The sequence below is a fragment of the Brachyistius frenatus genome, unplaced genomic scaffold, assembly GCF_029030835.1.
Source record: "Brachyistius frenatus isolate BFR_SWC_R1_liver_20210118 unplaced genomic scaffold, ASM2903083v1 Contig_1, whole genome shotgun sequence".
Taxonomy (NCBI): Eukaryota; Metazoa; Chordata; class Actinopteri; family Embiotocidae; genus Brachyistius; species Brachyistius frenatus.
Window position 1 is genome coordinate 2,077,501 of NW_027210600.1, and position 21,403 is coordinate 2,098,903.

General features: G+C 41.6%; 2 protein-coding genes across 2 annotated transcripts in view; both read right to left on the reverse strand.

Moving 5' to 3' along the window:
- Positions 1-7,890, reverse strand: part of LOC138616379 (calsyntenin-2-like) — a 276,054-nt gene extending 268,164 nt beyond the window's left edge. Inside the window, exon 1 of the mRNA XM_069690622.1 lies at positions 7,362-7,890. Within this exon, the coding sequence (XP_069546723.1) occupies positions 7,362-7,425 (64 nt within the window). The 5' untranslated portion in view covers positions 7,426-7,890. The remainder of the gene's footprint in view (positions 1-7,361) is intronic.
- An 8,124-nt stretch (positions 7,891-16,014) lies between these two features.
- LOC138616567 (lysophosphatidic acid receptor 6-like) lies at positions 16,015-17,794 on the reverse strand. Its single transcript, XM_069690975.1, has one exon. It carries the CDS (start codon positions 17,790-17,792, stop codon positions 16,914-16,916), a length of 879 nt encoding a protein of 292 aa, XP_069547076.1. The 5' UTR covers positions 17,793-17,794; the 3' UTR covers positions 16,015-16,913.
- Positions 17,795-21,403: the final 3,609 nt, after the last annotated feature.

The following is a 21,403-nucleotide window of genomic DNA, read 5'->3' on the forward strand; positions in this document are numbered from 1 at the left end:
TGCTGAAACAGGCAACTAAAGCTCATGCAGGGCTGACCTGAATATGGAGCTGCCCTTAGCAGGGGAAGTAGCCTTAACCCAGCTCCAAATGCACAGACATGTGGGCAAGCAAGCATCACAACAGGACCAACACTACCATTCAGAAAGTGTCTCGTTTTACAGTTTTAACTGACATCCATGTGGTCCCTTATTCCTTAAAGGAATAACTCAACGTCCTGGGAAATTCACTTACCAAACGTTGTTGCAGATATTAAATCAATATCCCACTCATTATTGTACACTAAATAGAAAAGGCTGTTAAGTTTAATGTAAATATAAAGACTGGAAACAGGGGAACACAGGCAGGCATCCCAAAGGTAACAAAATCCATCTCCAAGCACCTCTAAAGATCACTTATGAACACATTACACCTTGTTTGTTCAATCCATAAAAGAGACACTGTAAAACCTATAATTTATAGTTTTATGAGGGATTCTTTCCCGGGTAAGATCGGTAACATCCTAGTCGCCGCTCATTCCCTGGCAACCGCTCTAGGGCGACAAATAATCCCACTAATTACTAAACATTAAACTATTCCTCTAACGTCACATTTAACTTTACTTTCAATAAAGCGAGATGCATATAAGCTGCTATTAAATATACTGAAGGTTGCAAAAAAGTGTATATAAATGAATGCAGAATTCATAATTGTCAGTGTATTAGAGAATTGTGTTCAATAACAATCTATTTTCCTTCCTTTTGACCTGTATGTTGCAGGTAAAGGCTTCAACTCCCTGCAAATCTGTATCGGATATGAAGGTTTAGGTCATGTATGGTCAGACAGATGACCACGGTCTCACAAAGTAACCCAAACTGAAAGCAGAGCTCTCTCTAAGTTACTCAGCCACTCTTCCTCGGTCTGCATGTCCAATCCAAAAGTCTGCACTCAAGTCAGAGTGCTGCACTTGTCAAGTGTGAAGATTTATGAGTCACGGAGACAAAGATCTGCAACTTTTTCTCTGACGCTCTCTCTTCTCTGGGCCTATAACTCTCTCTATTTTCTCCCTTTCATCATTTCCTCTGAGGTCAACCAGACCCAGCTGGTGGAGAGGGACAGGTCAAGCACTATCGGTCTGTGTAACCCTTTGCTACTCATCAGTGTGTGTGTGTGTGTGTGTGTGTGTGTGTGTGTGTGTGTGTGTGTGTGTGTGTGTGTGTGTGTGTGTGTGTGTGTGTGTGTGTGTGTGTGTGTGTGTGTGTGTGTGTGTGTGTGTGTGTGTGTGTGTGTGTGTGTGTCTCACTGTGTCATCATCTAGCACTGAAAAATAGAAGCGAGTCCACTGGTGAGATTGGAGTAGAGGTAAGTGATTGGAAAACAGCAGCAAATGGATGGAAGGAGGCTTGAATAGGATGGCAGAAGAAGTCCCTTGAATATCCTAGAGAGCTCTTGTATGTTTGTGTGTGTGTGTGTGTGTGTGTGTGTGTGTGTGTGTGTGTGTGTGTGTGTGTGTGTGTGTGTGTGTGTGTGTGTGTGTGTGTGTGTGTGTGTGTGTGTGTGTGTGTGTGTGTGTGTGTGGTGTCTATTGCATGCACCGTAGGCGATGAGAGCAAATCAACAGGGTTTGATGGTAAGAGCCAGACAAGTCACTTTAAACAACTTAACAAACTTGATTATTCAGAAGTACAAAAAAGCACACACACACACACACACACACACACACACACACACACACACACACACACACACACACACATGCAATTATACACCATAAGTTAATAATTACTTGAAAGTCAGTGGGAGCTGAAAGTCACCAGCTAGCCTTGATTGTTTTATAATTATTTGAGTTTAACTTTTTAACGTTAGAGAGTAAAAAAAGAAGAAATAAATGATAACGCCAAATATATGTAGACACCCCTTTGATATACACTTCTCTTTGCCATAACATTGACAACTCGTGAAATAATTGAGTCCGAGTAAACGAGTGGTAGTGGCTATATATGCATGTGCACATAAAAAGAACCCTGTCCCTATATGTGTGTGTACTTTAAGTATCGTTCGGCTTTCATGGTTAGCATACACCAACCCAGTTTCACGGCAAAGTGTGAAATAGACACGCTGGTCCACGACAACAAAACGTGAAATAGACACGCTTTGGGAAGCGTTTTGAAAGCGTGAAAACTTACACGCACGTAAATGTTATGTGACGTAGGATCATGTTAACAAGGTCCTGCAACACAGGCAACAAAGGACATGTTTTACCAGCAGCAGCAGGCAGGGAGGGTGGTGGTGGTGGTGCTGGTGGTGGTGGTGGTGGTGGTGGGGGGAGGGGGGGCTTGTTGATGACAGTCACGGACTGCCATGGGTAGACGATGAGGTTAGAATCCAGGAGGTGACAATGTTTCTAACCCCAACCATGTTTTCTCTCCCGACCCCCAACCACATGTTAGCTATAACTTTCATTTTCCAGTAAATTATATGGCTGTACACATGAACTTGGTTTCATTTTCATCCACTATAGGAAAATGCGCAACTTTCACACCTAGACAGGCCAAAGCTAAGCTATTTCTCGTTTTGATACCGGGTGGCATACAGTGATATATACATACAATGTTTTCAACTTGGAAACAGAGAAAGGCCCTTTCATATCAATATTGTGGAGGAACTTGACCTCCAATATTAATCCCGTCTTGTCAGAAGACTGAAGGCTGTAATGGCAGCATATTACTGTCCATATAGTTTTAAAATAACATGTTCAGTGATCACACATCAGTGCAGTACTTGGGTGTCCATATACCTTTGGACATGTAGTGTAGACCATACAAATAAAGGCATCTCTTGATCAATTTAATATAGTTATGGGTGTTGCTTTCACAGCTTTCCTTGGACTTCCTTCTTTGTAAAACAAATACTGCCGTTGGTTGATTTTATGACTTTTTTTTTAGGCTTGTTTAACTCTGTTTTAGTGATTACTATCATCAATAATGTTATGAAGTATTTGCCTCTCTCAACCACAGTGACCATTGTTCATCTAAAGTAGCCTTAATAAAACATCACTCGGTTTTTATGTTGAGAAAGATAAGATGTCTTAAAAGTGGCCACCAAAGAAATGGATATTTGAACATCTATGATTCCATAACAGAGCAAACTTCTGCTGATGAATATCAAAAGCTCCAAAGCAGTGCTTTTGCAAATGGCTTTCTTTTAAGGTCAACACCGACCGTTCCCCAGTCTGCCTATTACTTCCTTCGCTCTCTCCAAACACATCTAAAAAAACACTGGAGACTGACTTAATTCTGCCAAAACCACTCCAGCCTGGTCTCTGATCAAATCCTCTCTCTATCTGTCTGTAGGGCAAATCAATGGGCCCGGGCTGCCTGAATATCTGCTGCCAACTATGGTCAGCCGTGACCACTCAAAGGAAAAGGAAGGAGGAAGATGAGACACCTACTCACTGCACGCTGCACCCAGTTACTGAACTACATGCTCACACACACACACACACACACACACACACACACACACACACACACACACACACACACACACACACACACACACACACACACACACACACACACACACACACACACACACACACACTGTGACAACCCCAAACCCCCACCCTCCACATCTGGAAATACAACAGAGTTAAAACACAGGAGGCAGAACAAAAGGAGTCGGATATTGTATATATAGTGTGAAGATAGTGGACGATGGAAGTGTAAAGTTGAAGTGTGGATTAATGTAGATAATGATAGCTTTCTGAGACTTTACTTCCTTTCATATGTGGCTTTCTGTTTAAAGTAGACAATAAACACCCACTCAACACTACTCCACACTCATCCCATACTTAACACTGAGGCAGAGAGGAAAGGCTTGATTTCTCATTAGCAGCAAAAATCAGCATTTGTTCGCTCATGAGCAAAATTCAACATGCTGTAAGCAACTGTTATTCTGTTATCACACAGCTTGCTGCAGATCTGGTATCAGGGCTCGTGGGATCACAGGAACCCTCCATCTCCTCCTTGTTTGAAGAAAATAGCTTAAACTTATCCGCGCCGACTCGATCTTCTGTCTCTGATGGCTGCTGGACTGTGCTGCGATCAGCTGCCTGGCGCGCCTCCACCGCCGCCGCCGCTACTAAGCCCTCTTGCTTCTCAAATGGCATAGAGCTGTGCAGAGCTTTGAAAAAGGAGGAGAAGGAGTAAAAAAAAAAAAAAAATCTGTGATGTTCCTCCATGTCGCTGAGCCTCGCCCCCCTGGCCGCGTTAGGCCGGACAGGATTTGTGCACATCCTGTGTCACAGCCTCGTTGGAGGATTTATAGAGTGCTCCCATAATGCACTTCCTCTCTGCAAAAAGGGGGGGACATAAATCTGCCTCTTGTTTTTGTCGCCCCTCTTTTTTATTTGCTAATGGGATCCTCAAACGACTATCCCTTTGGCTTTCTTTATCCCATGTACACACCAACAAAAGCACTGGATCACACACGCAGCCATACACATACATCAGCCCTATATATTGTGGCATAAATTATGACTCGTGTCAATTAATCCTGCAACTTCATAGCACACATCCAAGCAGCAGTGGCCTACCTTGTTTCAAAGAGGCCTCGTCCACCGGCTGAATATTGCATTCTAACTGTTTGCGTGCTTCCTGACAGAAAGAATGTACAGTGTATTTATCTGGATATAATAAAGCAGCAAAAAGGTTCCACCAACAAAGAGTCACACAGTGGGTAGCAGAATTAAAATACACTGTGCTGGTAATGAGCTATCTAAATTCAGACTTCATATTGCTTGGAATTACACAAAAGCGGGGCTCCGGGCAGGACTGGCAAATACTATAGCTCTTTCTGCTTAGTTGCCAGAAGATTCTCCCTGTTGAGCAGCGACACGGTCGGTCCTGGGGAAATCGTTTGAGCCACAGCGTGTATCTGCGAATGCAATAATTCCTTTGTAAACGACATCAACTCCATGCCCATTTTTGCATGCTTGGCGGCTGTCAACATGTTGGATGCACTCTATCACTCTCCCTGCGCACACACACACACACACACACACACACACACACACACACACACACACACACACACACACACACACACACACACACACACACACACACACACACACGCTCACTCATATGGTAACGCTCCAAGCTCTGATTACTGACAACTGTGAAACATACCAAGTAGCTACACACATTTAGAGACACACGTGTGTATGCTGAGTCTGCTTGCATCATTCGAGGGTGTCGGTGATTAAAGGCACTCGCACTTCCACGCTTTCCTGGAATGAAACGGTGGCTAAACAGAAAATGACAGGAGCAGCGACACTTCAAAGTTATCTGGAAAACAGCTCCGCATATTGGCGATACAGAGGTAGATCTTTCAGAATACTTGACTGCTATTTCTAAATATGCAACCGGAGAGGCAGATTCAGGGGGTGAGAAATGGGGAAACGCCGCTTCTCTGAGGGGTTCGGCTTCCTGCCAGCTGTTTCAAGAAACAGGAAAAGGTGGTGAGGGTCAGTGCAGCAACAGATAGAAGATTGTGGAAACAATGGACTCTTATTTTCCCCTGGATTTAACTGCACCGTATAGTGACCCTGGGGAATCAATTAGGAACCATGGTGTGCTTGGTTTTTCTACCCCCATTGACTTGGCAGTAATTTGTTTACTTCACAGCTAAGCTCTGGATTAAAAAACAACAACAACAACAACAACAACATCTGGTGCAACTATCCTGTTATTTCTGGCCATATTTTATATGTATAAACTCATACCCAGTATTCCGTAATGGGTGACACATGAATTGAGTGAATTTGCAGGCACTGCATGTGATAGTTACCTCATTGTTGCTTGCAAGTAAAGTAAATGAAAGTGCATATCAGGCGAAGCTTTGACCTGCAGGCCAGGACAAAGGTCACTGTATTAGCATACGTTTTCCCTCCACACTCACGCGACACAGACTGCAGCCAGCCGACCAGCAGGGAGGCTCTTCCCCGTGTCAGGAGGACCAACAGCTTATCACAGTTATTCTGTCTCCCGGCTGCCAGACCGAACTGACAGGTGTCACCTTGTTATTTCGCTGCGTAAAGAGCCAGTCTCGGTCTACAGGGAGTTGATTAGCACGAACCTGTTGCCTGCATTTACCCAGCTTACCTACGGCACATGCCAGTCTCACTGGAGGATAGAACAGTCCCGCAGCAGTGGGGATACTGGCAAGACCTAAAATTAGCTCGGCGGTGAGGCAAAGCTGCCGACAGTATGCTGCACATTTATGACATCTGGATGTCATTATCATATATCTGTAGTTTTGGGGATTACTTGTCACATGAATTTGGATGAGCTAAATCCAGCAGTGAATTGAATTAGTGTGTTGATGAATCCCACCTATGATTCATTTGTACATGAAGTACATGATTTTAGATTGCTTTGCAAAAGTTTGGGTGGATTTTGAAAGCTGATCTGTAAAGAAATTAGCTGTGGCTGAACTTTTAAGTCACTGATAAATCTGTAAATATAATTCCCTGTGAGATTAACCTGGGTGCTGCCAGGTCGCCTGTAGAGGACATTTGCATCCACAGTCACAGATGTTGTCATATTTATATGTTTTTCAAGCTTTGGGAGAGATTTACTCGCACTCCCAACCCGGGACTTTCCTCTCCATAAGCGAGTTGTGGGGATCTCTTACAACATGGGTGTTCACATATAGTTTATCATGGGCACTAAATGGTTTAATGATAATTATACTTTCAAATATACTCTAATATACATATGGAAGACCCTAAATGCGACATCTTTGCAGGTTTTTGGCTTAATAGGTTCTAAAACTCCACAGATCAACTGCTCCACTTTAATCCTACCGACCTCTCCTGTCGGTCACAAACAACAGGAAAGACCCACAGGCTTGTAACGTGTTTCTCCTACATCCAGCCCTTTACAAAATAACATGAGTAATGCAGCAATAAATGTGATGATCATAACCCACAAAAGTCCCTCAATCACTATCAAAGTGATGCCATGTGAGAATAAGCCAAAATAAGGTCACTGTAAGCTCTTTATTGAGCACCGCAGGAAAAAAACTCCAAGTCTCCGTAGAAGTACTGTAGTGATACCGTGGAAGATAAAACAAATACATTCAAGTGCCATCAGAGGCTACAGTTATTTAGTTAAGTCTCCACAAGACCAAATAGGGAATAAAAGCCCTTTCCTTAAGTAAAGAACATCCAAACAGAGAGACTGTAATCAGCGGTTAGTTGTCTGTATCTGATGGACATCCTCGTGCATCCACACACAGCATCACAGTTGTAATAAAGCCGTAGCGCACACACACAGATCCGCACCACGCAGAGCCAGCTGCGCTTCACCTACCGTACCTTTGGTGTGAGCGGCGCTCAGCCCCAGAGCCACCACAGCCAACACGCCGGCAATTCTCAGCATCTTCTCGGTGGAGATTCAGCCCGGGAAAGGAGAGGGACTACGGCGACCTCTTTCCTCTTCTCTTTCTCACTCTGGTCTTTTTTTCCCCTCCGTTCTCTCTTTCTCTCCTTCTCCTTGCCGCCCTCTCCCTCTTATTTCACCGCCTCAGGTTCTCTCCTCTCTTGAAAAGCAGTGTGGAAACAGTTCACTGATACGTGGGACAAGACGGGCGACCGTGGAGTGGAAGAAGGACAAACACGGGTACCCGCAACAGCACCTCGCCGCACGGCACCGCGCGCGTCTCACCGCAGGTTGGTGTGGACGGTCGAGGGGAAGCAGCTCCAAGTGGGTTTTCTGCTGAGACGGGACCGGAGAGCGGCGCACCCCGGGACCAGACCGTGTAACGTCACGGAGAGAGATGGATTCAGGCGCTTTTTTTTTCTCCCTCTCAGTCTCTCTCTCTCTCTCTCTCTCTCTCTCTCTCTCTCTCTCTCTCTCTCTCTTTCTCTCATCCACCGCCCTCCCTTCTCTCCTCCTCCCATCTCCTATCTCAGGAGCATCCCAGCCCACTCCAACGCTGAGCACAGATTCATAACGCAAAAAAAAAAAAAAAAAAAAAAGAGTTTGAAGAGCATAGAGCACCTTGTTTTAACTTAATTCATGAACACATCCCTAAATTTTGAAAACATCAGAATATTAAATGCTTAAAAAAACAACATTACTGGTGTTGTGCATTGACAAAAAAAAAAATCAAACTGTTTTATCATATAGATGCACCATAAATCCAGTAGATAACACATAGTTTATATTATAATGTTAAAAGCTGCAGTTAAAATGCTGTACAATTAATTCGGAGTAGCCTAATACAGACACATGTGTGATTTAAATACACTGTGTTTTGTTACTTGCCTGAGGATGCAATGAATCTTAATATTGCTCATGCAGAAATTGAATATTAACAGTCCAATTTAGGCCGGTCTGTGCACAGGTCTACACCTCCTGACTCACCTTCCTAAGTCCCCACTAAATTTTCAGAATTTTATTTAACTGCTTATCAACAACGATATTTGTGGATGCTAAGATATTTAGCCTGGTATTTATGTTATCATAGGGGGAGGGTTTTAACAGCATCTTGTCTACGTAATACAATTCAACTTTCTGTGGCATGGCACTATTGTTTTCCATGTTTCACAGGAGGACAAAAAAAATTCTCATTTCATTCTTCCACATTGTATATGTGTGTGTGTGTGTCTGTGTGTGTGTGTGTGTGTGTGTGTGTGTGTGTGTGTGTGTGTGTGTGTGTGTGTGTGTGTGTGTGTGTGTGTGTGTGTGTGTGTGTGTGTGTGTGTGTGTGTGTGTGTGTGTGTGTGTGTGTGTGTGTGTGTGTGTGTGTGTGTGTGTGTTGCCTATTGGTTGGTGCTGGGCAGTAGGATTAATAATAACTTTTTCAATTTTCCTGAGTAGCCTATCTCAAAGGAACTTTTCTTTTGGACTATCTCTAGCTGGGGGAGGATTATTCCGGGAGGCACAGGAAAATATTGCCTCCGTTATCTAGAGGGAGAAAAAAAGAATAACACAAACAGATGACAATGCAATGATTCGAATCCACACCACGCAGTGATGAAATTAGATTTGGTCTTCTTTTCACTGGGAAATGACCTAAGTGCCGTATAGTTGACAAAAAGACTTCCCCGAGTTGTAAAGAGGTGGCTGAGAAACTAGAGCAGCGGTTCTCAAACTGAGACACTGGGACCCTCAGGTGGCCTCCAGAACACAAGGAATGTTTCGGTTTAGTTTTGGCAAATACAATACACGTCTTATTTCCCAAGACTCTTCCTAAAAACTTTTAAGGAAACACAATCTGAGCTATTATACTCCCGAAGGCTTTAGAGCGTAGCCACAGATCTCCAAATGATATCCATTAATCTGCAGAAAGGAACAGAAAAACTGTGCACCACAAAACTAATCTTAATCTATCACAGCTAGTTACTTCCTGAATTCAATATGAGCCTCTGTATCAGTGACTGGGCTCCATCAGGCTAAATGCTTTCATTTTGTATTTTCCAATGAAGGCTTTATTCAAAATTACAACCTGCTGAAAAATGGCCAATTTTTTTACAATCCTGTTTCCAGGTTTTCAATGCTTCTTCATTATTGGCACCAATTATTCCCACTAGGCTGCCGTATCCACCACTCCGGGAATAGTGAATTGTGGGCTATGATACTAATGTGATGTCATGCTGGGTCCGTCTGTTGTTCAGAGTCCAGAGGAAACTCCCTCTCGTACTCTGCATGTTTGGTGATCTAACCTGGCCCGGTAATTTAAAGTGCAGCTCTATTTGTCTCAGGTAAGTATTGCACTTTTGGGATGTATTAGTGACATACATTACGGCCAGCCAACCATTTGCTGTGTAGGTTGATGGAAACGAGAAGAAGAAGATGGGGATATTAGTTTGAAATTGATGATTACAATGTTGTGTAATAAATACATAATGGGCTGCCAGAGTTTGCTCCTCATAGGACTGAAATTAGACCTTTATTAAATTGTAACTGGTTGCTTTAAGGCTGTCCATAAATGTCATCGTCACAACAACCAGCAGCACTTTAAATCAGAGGAACAATTGATTATAAACTTGTCATATAATGAAGTAGATGTAACAGTTTGGTTTGGTTTTCTTTTGTCTTGAAGCAGAATCTCATTACTCCTCTGGGCTTGTTCCACATCCATTTATGATGCACTACTGCAGAGCACCAGCGTACTAATGAGTCGCCCTGACTGCAAGTGGGTGACATTCAGCATCGTGGAACATATAGCAGATTTGTCACTAAGCAGACTTAGTCATCAGGAAACCTAATGTGTGTTATATTTCTGGCACTTTGCAAAGATTTATGAGTTATAGATAATGCAACAGTGTTATTGAACCCAGAATACAATATTATTGGCAAGTATCAATTATGCAGGTTGTGACACATGCAGTCTTCTCACAATACAACACCTAACACAATACTATCTTGTTCTTGGCTTGTCACGTCTGTATGATGCAGCTGAGATGCAAAGATGACAAAAAAGTGTTTCAAGTAATTTTTTTCTACATTTATCTTTCAGCTCCACACCCAGGAATGCTGTTATACACACGCACACACACATACATACACACACTTTTTTTCCAGCAGGTCTGGCTGGAGATCCTTCTGTGCACAGCAAGTGTGACAGATAGAAAAGCACACTCATGCATCTTAATTTGATCATTTACTGAACACATGGAGAGAGTAGAAATGCCATTTTCTTCATTGCTGAAACTAATGGTCCGTCGTCCTGCTGTGTAATGATAGAGAGAAGTGAATGCCTTATATGTGCAGTCAATGTAAATGTTTGGACATTTGGCTTGTGGGGAATGTGTGGAGGGTTAAAAGAGAACACAATTCAACCCTGGGATTGGAGAGGAGGTCAGAGCCAGACGGCTCCCAGATGTTGTCCCTGTCATTGTCCTCCCCGTCAGATGCTCCTCGTGGATATGAGACAGCTCCGAACCCCCATCTTCCATCTTGTACCTTTGGGCAATCCACCACCGCCTTCCTCCGTCTCTTATCTGTCCCTCAACTGAGAGGTCATTTTCTCTCAAGTGATCACCCTCCCGTGTTTCTATTTGTCCCGTCTTTTATACCCATATCTCCTCCTGCACCCTGCCTTTGTTTCTCCCTGTGCCTCTATCTTCTCCTCAGCTCTGCACATGGCCTAATCATTCTACCGTCACCGCATTCAGATCTCTCTATCCACCCCTCTCCACCCTCGCTCTCCAGTTAGTGTGTGTGACAGGGTGCAGCGCCTCCACACACTCCCACTGACAGCTGGCTCGGGCTGGAAGGAGTAGGCGAGGACGGGTAAAGGGGAAGGATGAGAGGAGGTAGAGAGAGGCAAAAAGAGAGAAAAGACCGTCATCCCCTCAGCGTTTCCCCCCAGCTCTTTCCGAGGAAGTGTCGGTGGCGCGTGCTTTGATGCCGCCTACATCATAAAGAGGTCTGAAGCTGTGAGAATGCCTTCTGGCCCCGTTTTGCCTCGCCTCGGTGGCAGGAACTGGGCCAGAAGTTGTCATCTGCTCAAAGCCTTGTGCATTTCTCAATCCCATTACTGAAAACTATAAAATTAAATATTACTTTAACTCCAGTCAGACAATGAAAATCCATATTTCAAAACTTCTGCATTCACTTGAGTCATTGTTTCTCCTTGCTTTCTCTGCTTTCCACTGAAACATTCAAACACTATACCAGTGGTTTTGCATGTTTTAGCTCATTAATGACAAAACATACAGCTAACATACACAGTGCACATTCTGTTTCAAAAATGTAAATGTATGTTTTTCTACTCTTTCAGGCATCTACTGGTTTATGTATGTAACTACAACTACCTGTTTAATTATTTGTGCAGTTACAAAAAGGAATTAATACTTTTTTTAAAATGCAAAAAATATATTTTCTTTTAAATAAATTTCCTTTTTTTCTATAAAGAAAACTCAGGCAAGTTTTATGGGTCTAATTGATTTTCATGCAGCATGCAAATTAATGACAAATGGCTGCATTAAATAGTTAAATAAATCACAAAATGTAAAACTTGATAGCATGCAGTGATATAAAATCATAAAGGCTTAAAGATTTAAAACTTACAAACACATCTTTGTTCCCTTAAAGGAACAGTTCACCATTTTTGGTAAATATACGTGTTTGTTTTTTTTGCCTCGAGGTAGGTGAGAAGATTGAAACAACTCACACATTGCTGAAGTAAATATGAAGCTACAGCAACTTTGTCAGCAGCAAACTGCCGCTTGTCAATTTTACACTTAGGTTTTAGTACAAATTGAGCAAACAAGATAAATGTGTCAATCAGGAGATTTTTTTTTAGGGGCTGGTGGGTGGATTTGTTATCTCTGGACAGACGCAAGCCCTTTCTCTGTGTTTCCATTATGCTAACATAAGATAATCTGCTGCCTGTTGCAGATTCATACTGAATTGACAGTAAGGATGGTATCAATTGTCTCATCCAGTCTGAAATAATATAAATAAGGGTATTTCCCAAAATGTTGATTCTATCAACATGATAATGAAAATACACGTGTTGTCGTCATAGCTAGTACTACTGCCGGATCGAAGTATCATAATGGTATTACTTCAAAACCAATTTCAATAGATCTCCCGTGCACTTTCAGCCTGTGACATTATCAGCCTAATGATGCAACTGATCAATAAACTGGCACCTGCTATGTATTAGCTGTTGTTCCACACCTCCACCTTCAAACACTGCTGCTTTGTCACAGCTCACAGCGGCTCGCCGATTCACACAAACCGCTGCACTGAGAATCACGGGGTGAGGTTTAGGAGAAGTATCATGGTTTGGGTTAAATGCCTCCTGGGCGCCTTCCATGGGAGGCTTTCCACGGTTGTAGTAGGTGACCCTGAGGTAGACCCAGAACAAACCGCAGGGATTAAATATCTCATCTGGCCTATATGAAGACCTTGAGGATTTCCGAGGGGGGCTGAAAAAGTTGCTCAACCTGCTACCATTGCAACCGGACTGCAGATAAGTGGCAGAAAATGAAGGGATGGATGGATGTGTCACAACTTGCTTAGATTTATGGACCAAAAGTACTTGGTTATACTGGGTTACATGAAAAAAGTAATTTGATGTAAATAAAGTTGTGTTTCTTAGGGAAATTACATTACGTACATTACACGAATTAAATACATCATTTGATGTATGTAATTTACTGAAATCAATGATGGCTTTTATTCTCACATCCTCAAACAAACAAAACGGTCTTCTGGGTGAGTGTTCCCTCGACCTGCTCACTGCTCGGACTCTGTCACTCTCTATTCCATCACATGACCTCGTTCTTTAATTGTGGTGGTCACGGTGCAGACGGCAAAATGCTCAGTGTGCGTATTTCACTGATATGAATGGTTTTGACAAAATGGGACTCTGTGGGAATAAAAACAGGCTCCAGATGAAGGTTTCAGAGTTGGATTAAAAGATAGAAGCAGCTAAATTCTCTATCATTTCCTGCAGTACCTCCTTGTAGATGATCTGACATCTAAGAAGCTTTAACTCTTGCAGGTGGTGCACCGGCTGAACCTGAATCACTTGCAGGAGCTTTGGACTGAAATGTTTTTCGGTTTCTCCAAAAAGCCAAAAATAATATTTTCAATCAACGGCAGATCTGCAGTCTTGTGAGCCAGATTCAACCCTTTTAAAAGGTTGTTTTAATACGTTGGTTTTTTCCCATTCCCATTTGTATCATTGGAAGAAAAAAAAATGTTTGGACTGAACCACTTCCTGCACATTTCTGTGTGTTCACATCATCTCGGGTGCTCTCAAGGCATCAGATACTGCAGGATTGCTGTCCCTCTCCTCTTTGGTGTCTTCTTTGCCCATTCAGCAACTCCGCTTTTTACTTTTGTCCTTCCTTTCTTTTTTCCCCCCTCTTTTCTCTATGTTTGGCTCTTTGTGCTGCCTGACGCTCTACAGTCACCAAAGCTGCTGCTGCCGTCTTTGAATAGCAGTCCTCCTCTGGTCCAAGGCAGACTTGGCTGCAGCACAACAAGCTTGTTTGTGGGCCTTGGCAGCGATTACTCGCAGACCTGAATGTACCTGCATTTTTTTCATAGTGTACTTATGTGAATGTTAATGTTTATGTGCGCGTGCGTGTGTGTGTGTGTGTGTGTGTGTGTGTGTGTGTGTGTGTGTGTGTGTGTGTGTGTGTGTGTGTGTGTGTGTGTGTGTGTGTGTGTGTGTGTGTGTGTGTGTGTGTGTGTGTGTGTGTGTGTGTGTGTGTGTGTGTGTGTGCGCCCACCCTGGGAAACAGAACGAGAGAATGTATGTGTATTTTTCTTCTTGCTTTTACCTCGGGGGTGGGGGAGAGGGTCACCTGACAGTGACCGGCCTCGGCAGACACATTCACACCCCAGTCATCCCTCCAGATCTGGGGTGTCAGTCACTTGCAGATGGAGAGCTCTAACAAGCATGAGTTTGACCTTGATACACAGGTAAAGACACATACAGGCATAAATAATAGTTAATTCAGAGACATCCAAATTAATCAAACAAGCGAATGGAAAAGCTGCAAGTAAACAGTTTTGTTCTTAACCTTATGTTTTTTCCGTCACTACGCATCGAGCCAATTTCAGCCAAAAACAGTCCTCCACATACGCTGTGTAAATCTGGGAGGAAATAGCAGGTTAAATGAATTTGACATCATGGCCTTGCAGGGTACGGATGAGGCTGAGCAAACAGTGACTGCAGTACAATGGTGTTTTATGGCTCAAAATCAGCACAGTATAAAGCGTGTGTGTGTATGTTTTCTACTCAGTCTCTCTGCATTCAACTTCCCCCAGTGGAGGGCACAGGTAAAGGTCACATTAACCATATATGGAGCTGCTTGAGGGAGAAAGCCACCTCAATGCAGGTCTCCAATTTAGGAAGGGTCACGATAATATCTAGCCAGTAGCAGCCTTATGCACTGATGACCTAACTTTATTTACAAGAACAACATTTTATATATACAAATTACTTTTTTTTTTTTTTAGAAACATCACTCAAGTGTGTGAAAAGTGAAAACCCCAACTGCAATTACAGGGCTGCTGGCTGAAACAGGAGCGTAAGCATTAAAAAAAAGAACATGGTTAACTGTGTACATGTGGTTTCCTTGGTTTGGTTTTGTTCCACCACTGGCCTACTTAACAAGAAAAATAACTGAGGGTTATATAATCCTGTTAACAGATGACCAAGTAGTGATATACTAGATGCAGAATGTCCTAATCGTCCACAACAAATCCTCAGTGTGCACTTCCAGACCCTACATCTGGATTGTTTCAAACCTACATCCTTTTTTTGGATCAATTTGCTACAGGCGGATACAGATGCCCTTGTGTTTGGCAAAGCTTATGGGACTTGAGAGCTTCTGGCTCCCGAACTGAGGTGCTGACAAAAGCACAACAGCCTCAGCTGCGATGCAAGATTTATAACCAAAGACACAAAAAAAAGACGGTGCCAAATGACATTAAAAGCAATCAAAAGAAGAGCTAACAAGGATGAAGGGGGATTATGTTTTATCCCGAAACGGAAAGTTTACCAGAAGCATTTTTTGATGCCACCTTCTACACTGCATATTTAAAAAGGAATAAAAAGCACAGGAGATAAGAAAATTCAAGTCAAGTGTGTCACAAACATCAATGATATTTGGAACAGCCTAAGAGTGCCCTCTTCCTAAATTGCTGAGAATTATTATTCTTGTAGGGAGTGTCAGCAGGGGGTGGTTGGATGGATCTTCACCAAAGAGACCAGTGTTAAAGCCTGAGAAACCAACAGGATCTCTAAAGAAATTCCTAACCAAGCAGTTTCATTATGTAACAGAGTAGTTTTTGTGCGCACATGGTTAAGGATTTTAGTTGTTGTTTTTTTTTTTTTTTAAATTAACCACATAGGTTTTCCTGCACAGGTGAGGCGAAACATGGTTGTGACACATAATGCTGTAGTGAACTGATGGGTGTGTTACATGCTATGGTGTTACAGTGAGATAACTAATGGACTGAAAACACCATTTTTAATTATGTGGCCAGAAGTATCAAATAAATTAATACAAATATGCAAGTTTTATTAATTTCTCACATCATTTTCCAGACCTGTTTCAGAAGTGAGCTCTGCTGACGTTAGTTGAATAAATCTGCTGCTGTGTTCAGTAAACTCGTCAGATTAAAAACATACAGAAGCTCTGCTGAAGGTATTACCGCAAAAAATAGTTCCAAACAAAACTTCACTTTATTAACAAAAATAACTTCTCATTTACAGTTGGCAAGACTCTTCAACCTCTATTCACATCATCAAACATATCAAATACTGCCTGACCAAAAAAACACAGAACAATGCTGAAAAATTGGAAGTGATGTGGTTGATGGGAAATGCGGTCTTATTATAGGAAATGAGGAATATGTGAAACTACTTTTACACACACAATTCTTTTTACACAAGATTTAGCATTGCAATTTTTGCTAAACCCTACAATTTAAATGCAAAAAAACAAAAACAATCGCAAAATCAGGAAAATAAACCACAAAATCCTGGAGAGAATGGTAAGGGATTTAACAGTTAAACATGTTTTACAGCATGTAAGATGCACCACATAGCATAAATATGTTAGAAAGTAGTAGTTATTTCTTATTAACTAAATTCAGGCAGCTTATTTAAATTTCGCAACAGTGTGGTTGTCTGCATAGCAGAACTTTAAGTCGTTTCCCTGTCATCTAAATATATTCCATATTATATATGACTAAATATCTCTGTTTCAGGTCAAACAGATTTAACTTGAACCTTTAAAAAACAAGAACAGTAATTCGAATGTTTGTATACCACGTTCAGTTTTTCACCTTGTAACCTTTATGTCGCACAATCTCACAGCAGTCAGCAAATGTTTTATTTAAATAGTACTTAATGCCATCTGTCTACATCCATTTATGTTCAGCAACTATTCTCTTGCAAGAGACGTGTCCACATCCTCTTTTTTCCTCCAGAAACCATCAAAAGAAAAGTAATACAGCAGTGGGTCCAGACAGCAGTTCACACTCGCGAGACAATTCAGCGCCGGTCTCAGGTTATTAAAGAAAACAACCAAGGACACGGGCAAGAAGAATACAGTGAACATCATTAAGTTCATGGCAAAAATGAGCATGACATTCACCTTGTTGTTGACCCTTGCAGAGTCATTCAGCTGCCGCTGTAAAGTCCAAGACACCAGAGCAGTGGACACAATGTTCACTGCTAGCATGGTGAACAGCAGCACGAGCTGAAAATAAGCAGCTCCTGATCGGTGCAGCTTCTTGTCCAACTCTGACGGGTAGAACTCAAAACATGAGGATACGTTGTGGTTGTTTAAATGTCTTGAAAACTCCACACTCTCTGGGATATTCACCATCACCACAATCAGCCAGACGAGTGCAGCACCTTTCCAGGCGATGGACGAGGTTCGAAGATGGCGCGACCTCAGAGGATAAACCACAGCCAGCAGCCGGTCCACGCTGATGAAGGTGATGAACATGGAGCTGGAGCGGATATTGTTGCGAAAGAGCATGGTGACCCAGAGGCAGGCCATGTTGCTGAGAGGCCAGGTGCCTGTGGCGTAATAGTAGACCCTCGTGGGCAAGGAGATGATGAGCAGCAGGTCTGAGATTGCAAGGTTGACCATGAAGATGGTGTTGGGCGATTTGAGGCTGTGGTGGCGAAGCAGAATCCACAGAGACACTGCATTGAGCGGCAGACCGAGCCCAATAACAGACCCAAAGACAAGAGCGTATGCTGGGTGCCTCAATTCCATTGTTCCATTTTGCCTCATGCTAACATTGTGCATGTTTTGCGTCTGTGTGAAAAGCAGAAGTGGCAGCCTGTGAATGTAACTGGGACAGAAACCACAATAAGGCCACCGCCTCCTTTCACTGCTGAGAACATCGACAGGAAACAACTATGACAAGATTACGTGCCTTGAAACACTGGTAAGTCAAGTGAAACAGAAATTGTGTAGGAGGTTGAATTCATTTAAAGTGTTTTCTGAAAGCACAATCATGCATACTGCATAGTACCTTTAATCAGGCTTATTTACTGTACATTCTCTGCTCCTTCAGTGATACATTGCAATCTAAAACTATGTTGACATTATAATAAAATGTCATGTTTTTTTTCGAATTTGACTTTTGAATTTTAGATCAAAACACTATAATGAGACAAAATAGGATTAGTATTTCACACTTTAGGTGCACATAAAGTAGGGTCTAAAACTCTTACACAACTAGATACTTCTATTTTACATTTATTTTGAAATTCACACTTTTCTTTCATTACACATAATATCAGCTTAGCTATTTGAGTGAAAAGTTAAATCTCTGAAAATTACAGCAGCACTACACTACAGTGTGTTTAGGCCTGATAACCCATGTTATCCCAGAAGGATCTGACAATGTTGGTTTTTCTCAGTCTACAAATTCCCCCATAAATGCTCAATGATATTGATGTCAGGTGACTGGAGAGGAACGTCCATGACAGCCAGCACTCCTTTTCTGTGGTCTTTAAAATGTTGAGGTGTGTTTGGGCTCATTATCCTGCTGAAGGATGCATCTTTCTCCAAAATGCAAACCAGAGAGTGGAGCATGTCTCTGAAGGATGGAGTGATACTTCTCCTTGATCCGGGTGGAGTCGATTCAGTGTCTGACGCCAGAGTAACCAAATGGACTTGAGTACTCCCATCACTGTTTGTCCCTGGGAAATGCAGGTGTGTCTCAGTCCACCAAGGCCCACCAAGCTTTTGGCCTTGTTTCATATTCTGAGGGGTGATTTAGAGACAGGATTCTCAACCAGTTCACTGCAACCCAAAAGTTGTTCACGAGGCTATTTTAAGTGGGTGTGTTTGTTTTAAACGAAAACTCGTTGAACAGTTAACAGTCAGTGCCACAAATTTGCTTAAATTTGACTGATATTTCTGACACTGATGTTTATTTTACATGTCAGAACTTGTGTTTGTAAATGGTTTTAAATCCTCAAACCTTCTATTATCTCCCTGTTTACATGAAAATAAGACAGATTTTTATCGTGGACCATTTCGCCTTTTACTGTTAAATTCAATAAAATTATATAATAGTGATATACGATCTGATATGTGACTACATAGAACTTTTATGACGATCCACTGACAGAACTCAAAGTTTTGTGTCTTCTCTTTCAAGCCTCAAAGCAGCTGCCTTCAGTTGATGTTTGAAAAATCAAAGGCTTCCAGAAAGTGATTTATGATACTTTGACACCTGCGCTCTCCAGACTCAGTAAAGTCACTATGTTATAGGTTTATTTTTTACTTTAGAATTGTACCCTCTCCTTGGTACTTCCTGTGCTGCAGTGACTTGTTGTTTCCTGTTCTCAGAATTAACTGTTGGCACTCAGTTCACTCAGTCAGGTCACTGCCCTTTTTTGTGTATGAATAATCCACACAAAAAGAAACAGCTGAGTCCCATCTGTCAGTCAGCTTTACTTTTTCCTAACTAAAAAAGTCGCCAATCATCAACACATCAAATTCTGTGAAAATATAAAATGCATGTGAAGACCATCAAATGAATCTCAATTATTGCCCTTTTAATTTCACACTTCTTTTTTTTTATTTCAAATTCTGAATATTAAGATGAATAGAAAAAAACAAACCTTCAATCTGCCTTTTATATAACACTGTATGTCAAGCAAGATGGCAGACAAGTGGCAAAATGCAAAGTACACCATGGGCTAATGCAGACAGAATAATTTTGTTCAAGCAGTCCCATCTCTGTGTATCATAGGAAATATGTCAAATCTGTTGACACAGCAGCTACAGTATACTGCTGGTATCACAATTACCCAAATTTACCTGTACTTTGAGGAGTTAATTCAATGTTTTGTACAAAGTATTCATTAGTCACCTTGACGCGTGTTTGAACAATTTAAGTATATTTAAAGAGGAAACTTTGGGATTCTCCAACCTGAATCCTACTTTTCCCATCATTCTGGTCTACGTGACTAATGGGGACAACTTGGGCCAAATTGTGTCCCATCAATGTACAAACACTGAAAAGGCTTGTTTTTGCCTCTGACAGGCTAAAATAGTTGGCTGACAACATTGTGCAAGGGATCCCTAAGTTGAAAATCTGTCAACACAATAATTAATATAATAGTTTATATTATTGATAATAACTTCAATAACGTCATCATGCCCCTATTCAACTAAGGTAGACTATGACAGCTGTGCAAATTGTTGCGCAGCATTTTGTTACACAATTTGGACATGTGCAAACACAAACCTTTGGCTTTTTTAATCTTTAAAATAACACTACCCCACCACAACAATCTCTTCCCCTTCATATTCATGTTTGCAAGTATTGACTTCTTGCAGGATTTCAAAGTGGGATTTCTGTTTGGTTGAGGGATCTTTTCCATAATTTTATCCATAAAACTCTACGAAGAATATAAGCCTGTTATGGCAACAACAAACACTTATAATGCACTCGTCACTTAGACCCAAATGGATGAGAAAAAAAGGTCCCAGCTGAAAAATACTTAAGTTTCTTTATAAGGGATAAAAGTGTAACTGCATGGAGGTAAAGTATATCCTATATATTTCAGCACATATCAGAATAACTTAATTTGAATGCACATCCCTGAACTTAATTTATGTAGCATCACTGACAAAGCAAAAGTTAGGGAATGCAAAGTTCAGAAGCAGAACAAGGAGAAAGCAGAAATCATTTTATGAAAATAATTTGAAAGTTATAAAGAATTCCACATGCATTTTATCAGTATAAGTTATGAAATAAAAATAAAGGCCAAAGCCATAAAGGTTCACACACCTAGTAAATATGTTATAAATAAGAAGTAGGATAAAAAAAAATGTAAAAAGTACATTTGATCACAAACCAGTTATGGAAAATTTAAATGAAGGCTTAATCTTGTAAATAAATAAAAAGTTAAGGAATCATCAAAGTTATTACAATTCATCAAGGAATAAATGTCTGCACCAAATGTCACCCACTCAGTTGTTGAAATATGGCTGAAGAAGAATCAGCTTAATTTATGGAAGACTTGTTGGGTTATTTATTCATGACAAAGTTTCTTCAGCCATGACTCATCCATCTGTCCCTCCCTTCAGTTATAGACCTCTCACTTGCCTTGAATCCTTCATTAATGAAACTTTGCAGTCTTTGCAATTTTTCACCTGTCCATCAACATACCGTTCCCACATTTCCCAGTCACCTGATCTCCAACACATGCTCCTGACTCCCACATCAAGCCTCTCCTCTCTCATCAACTTTACTGTATATGTTGCACCCTCTCTCCCACTGATATAAACCAGAAGTGCCACCACATCCATAGTGTGTAAACTCTGATTCAGGTCTGCCTGCAGAAACTGACTGTTCATAATCTCTTCCTGTGAGCTATGCCACCATATTATGA

Coding starts and splice junctions, on each gene's coding strand:
- LOC138616567 (XM_069690975.1), bottom strand. CDS start 17,792: ATGCACAATGTTAGCATGAGGCAAAATGGAACAATGGAATTGAGGCAC.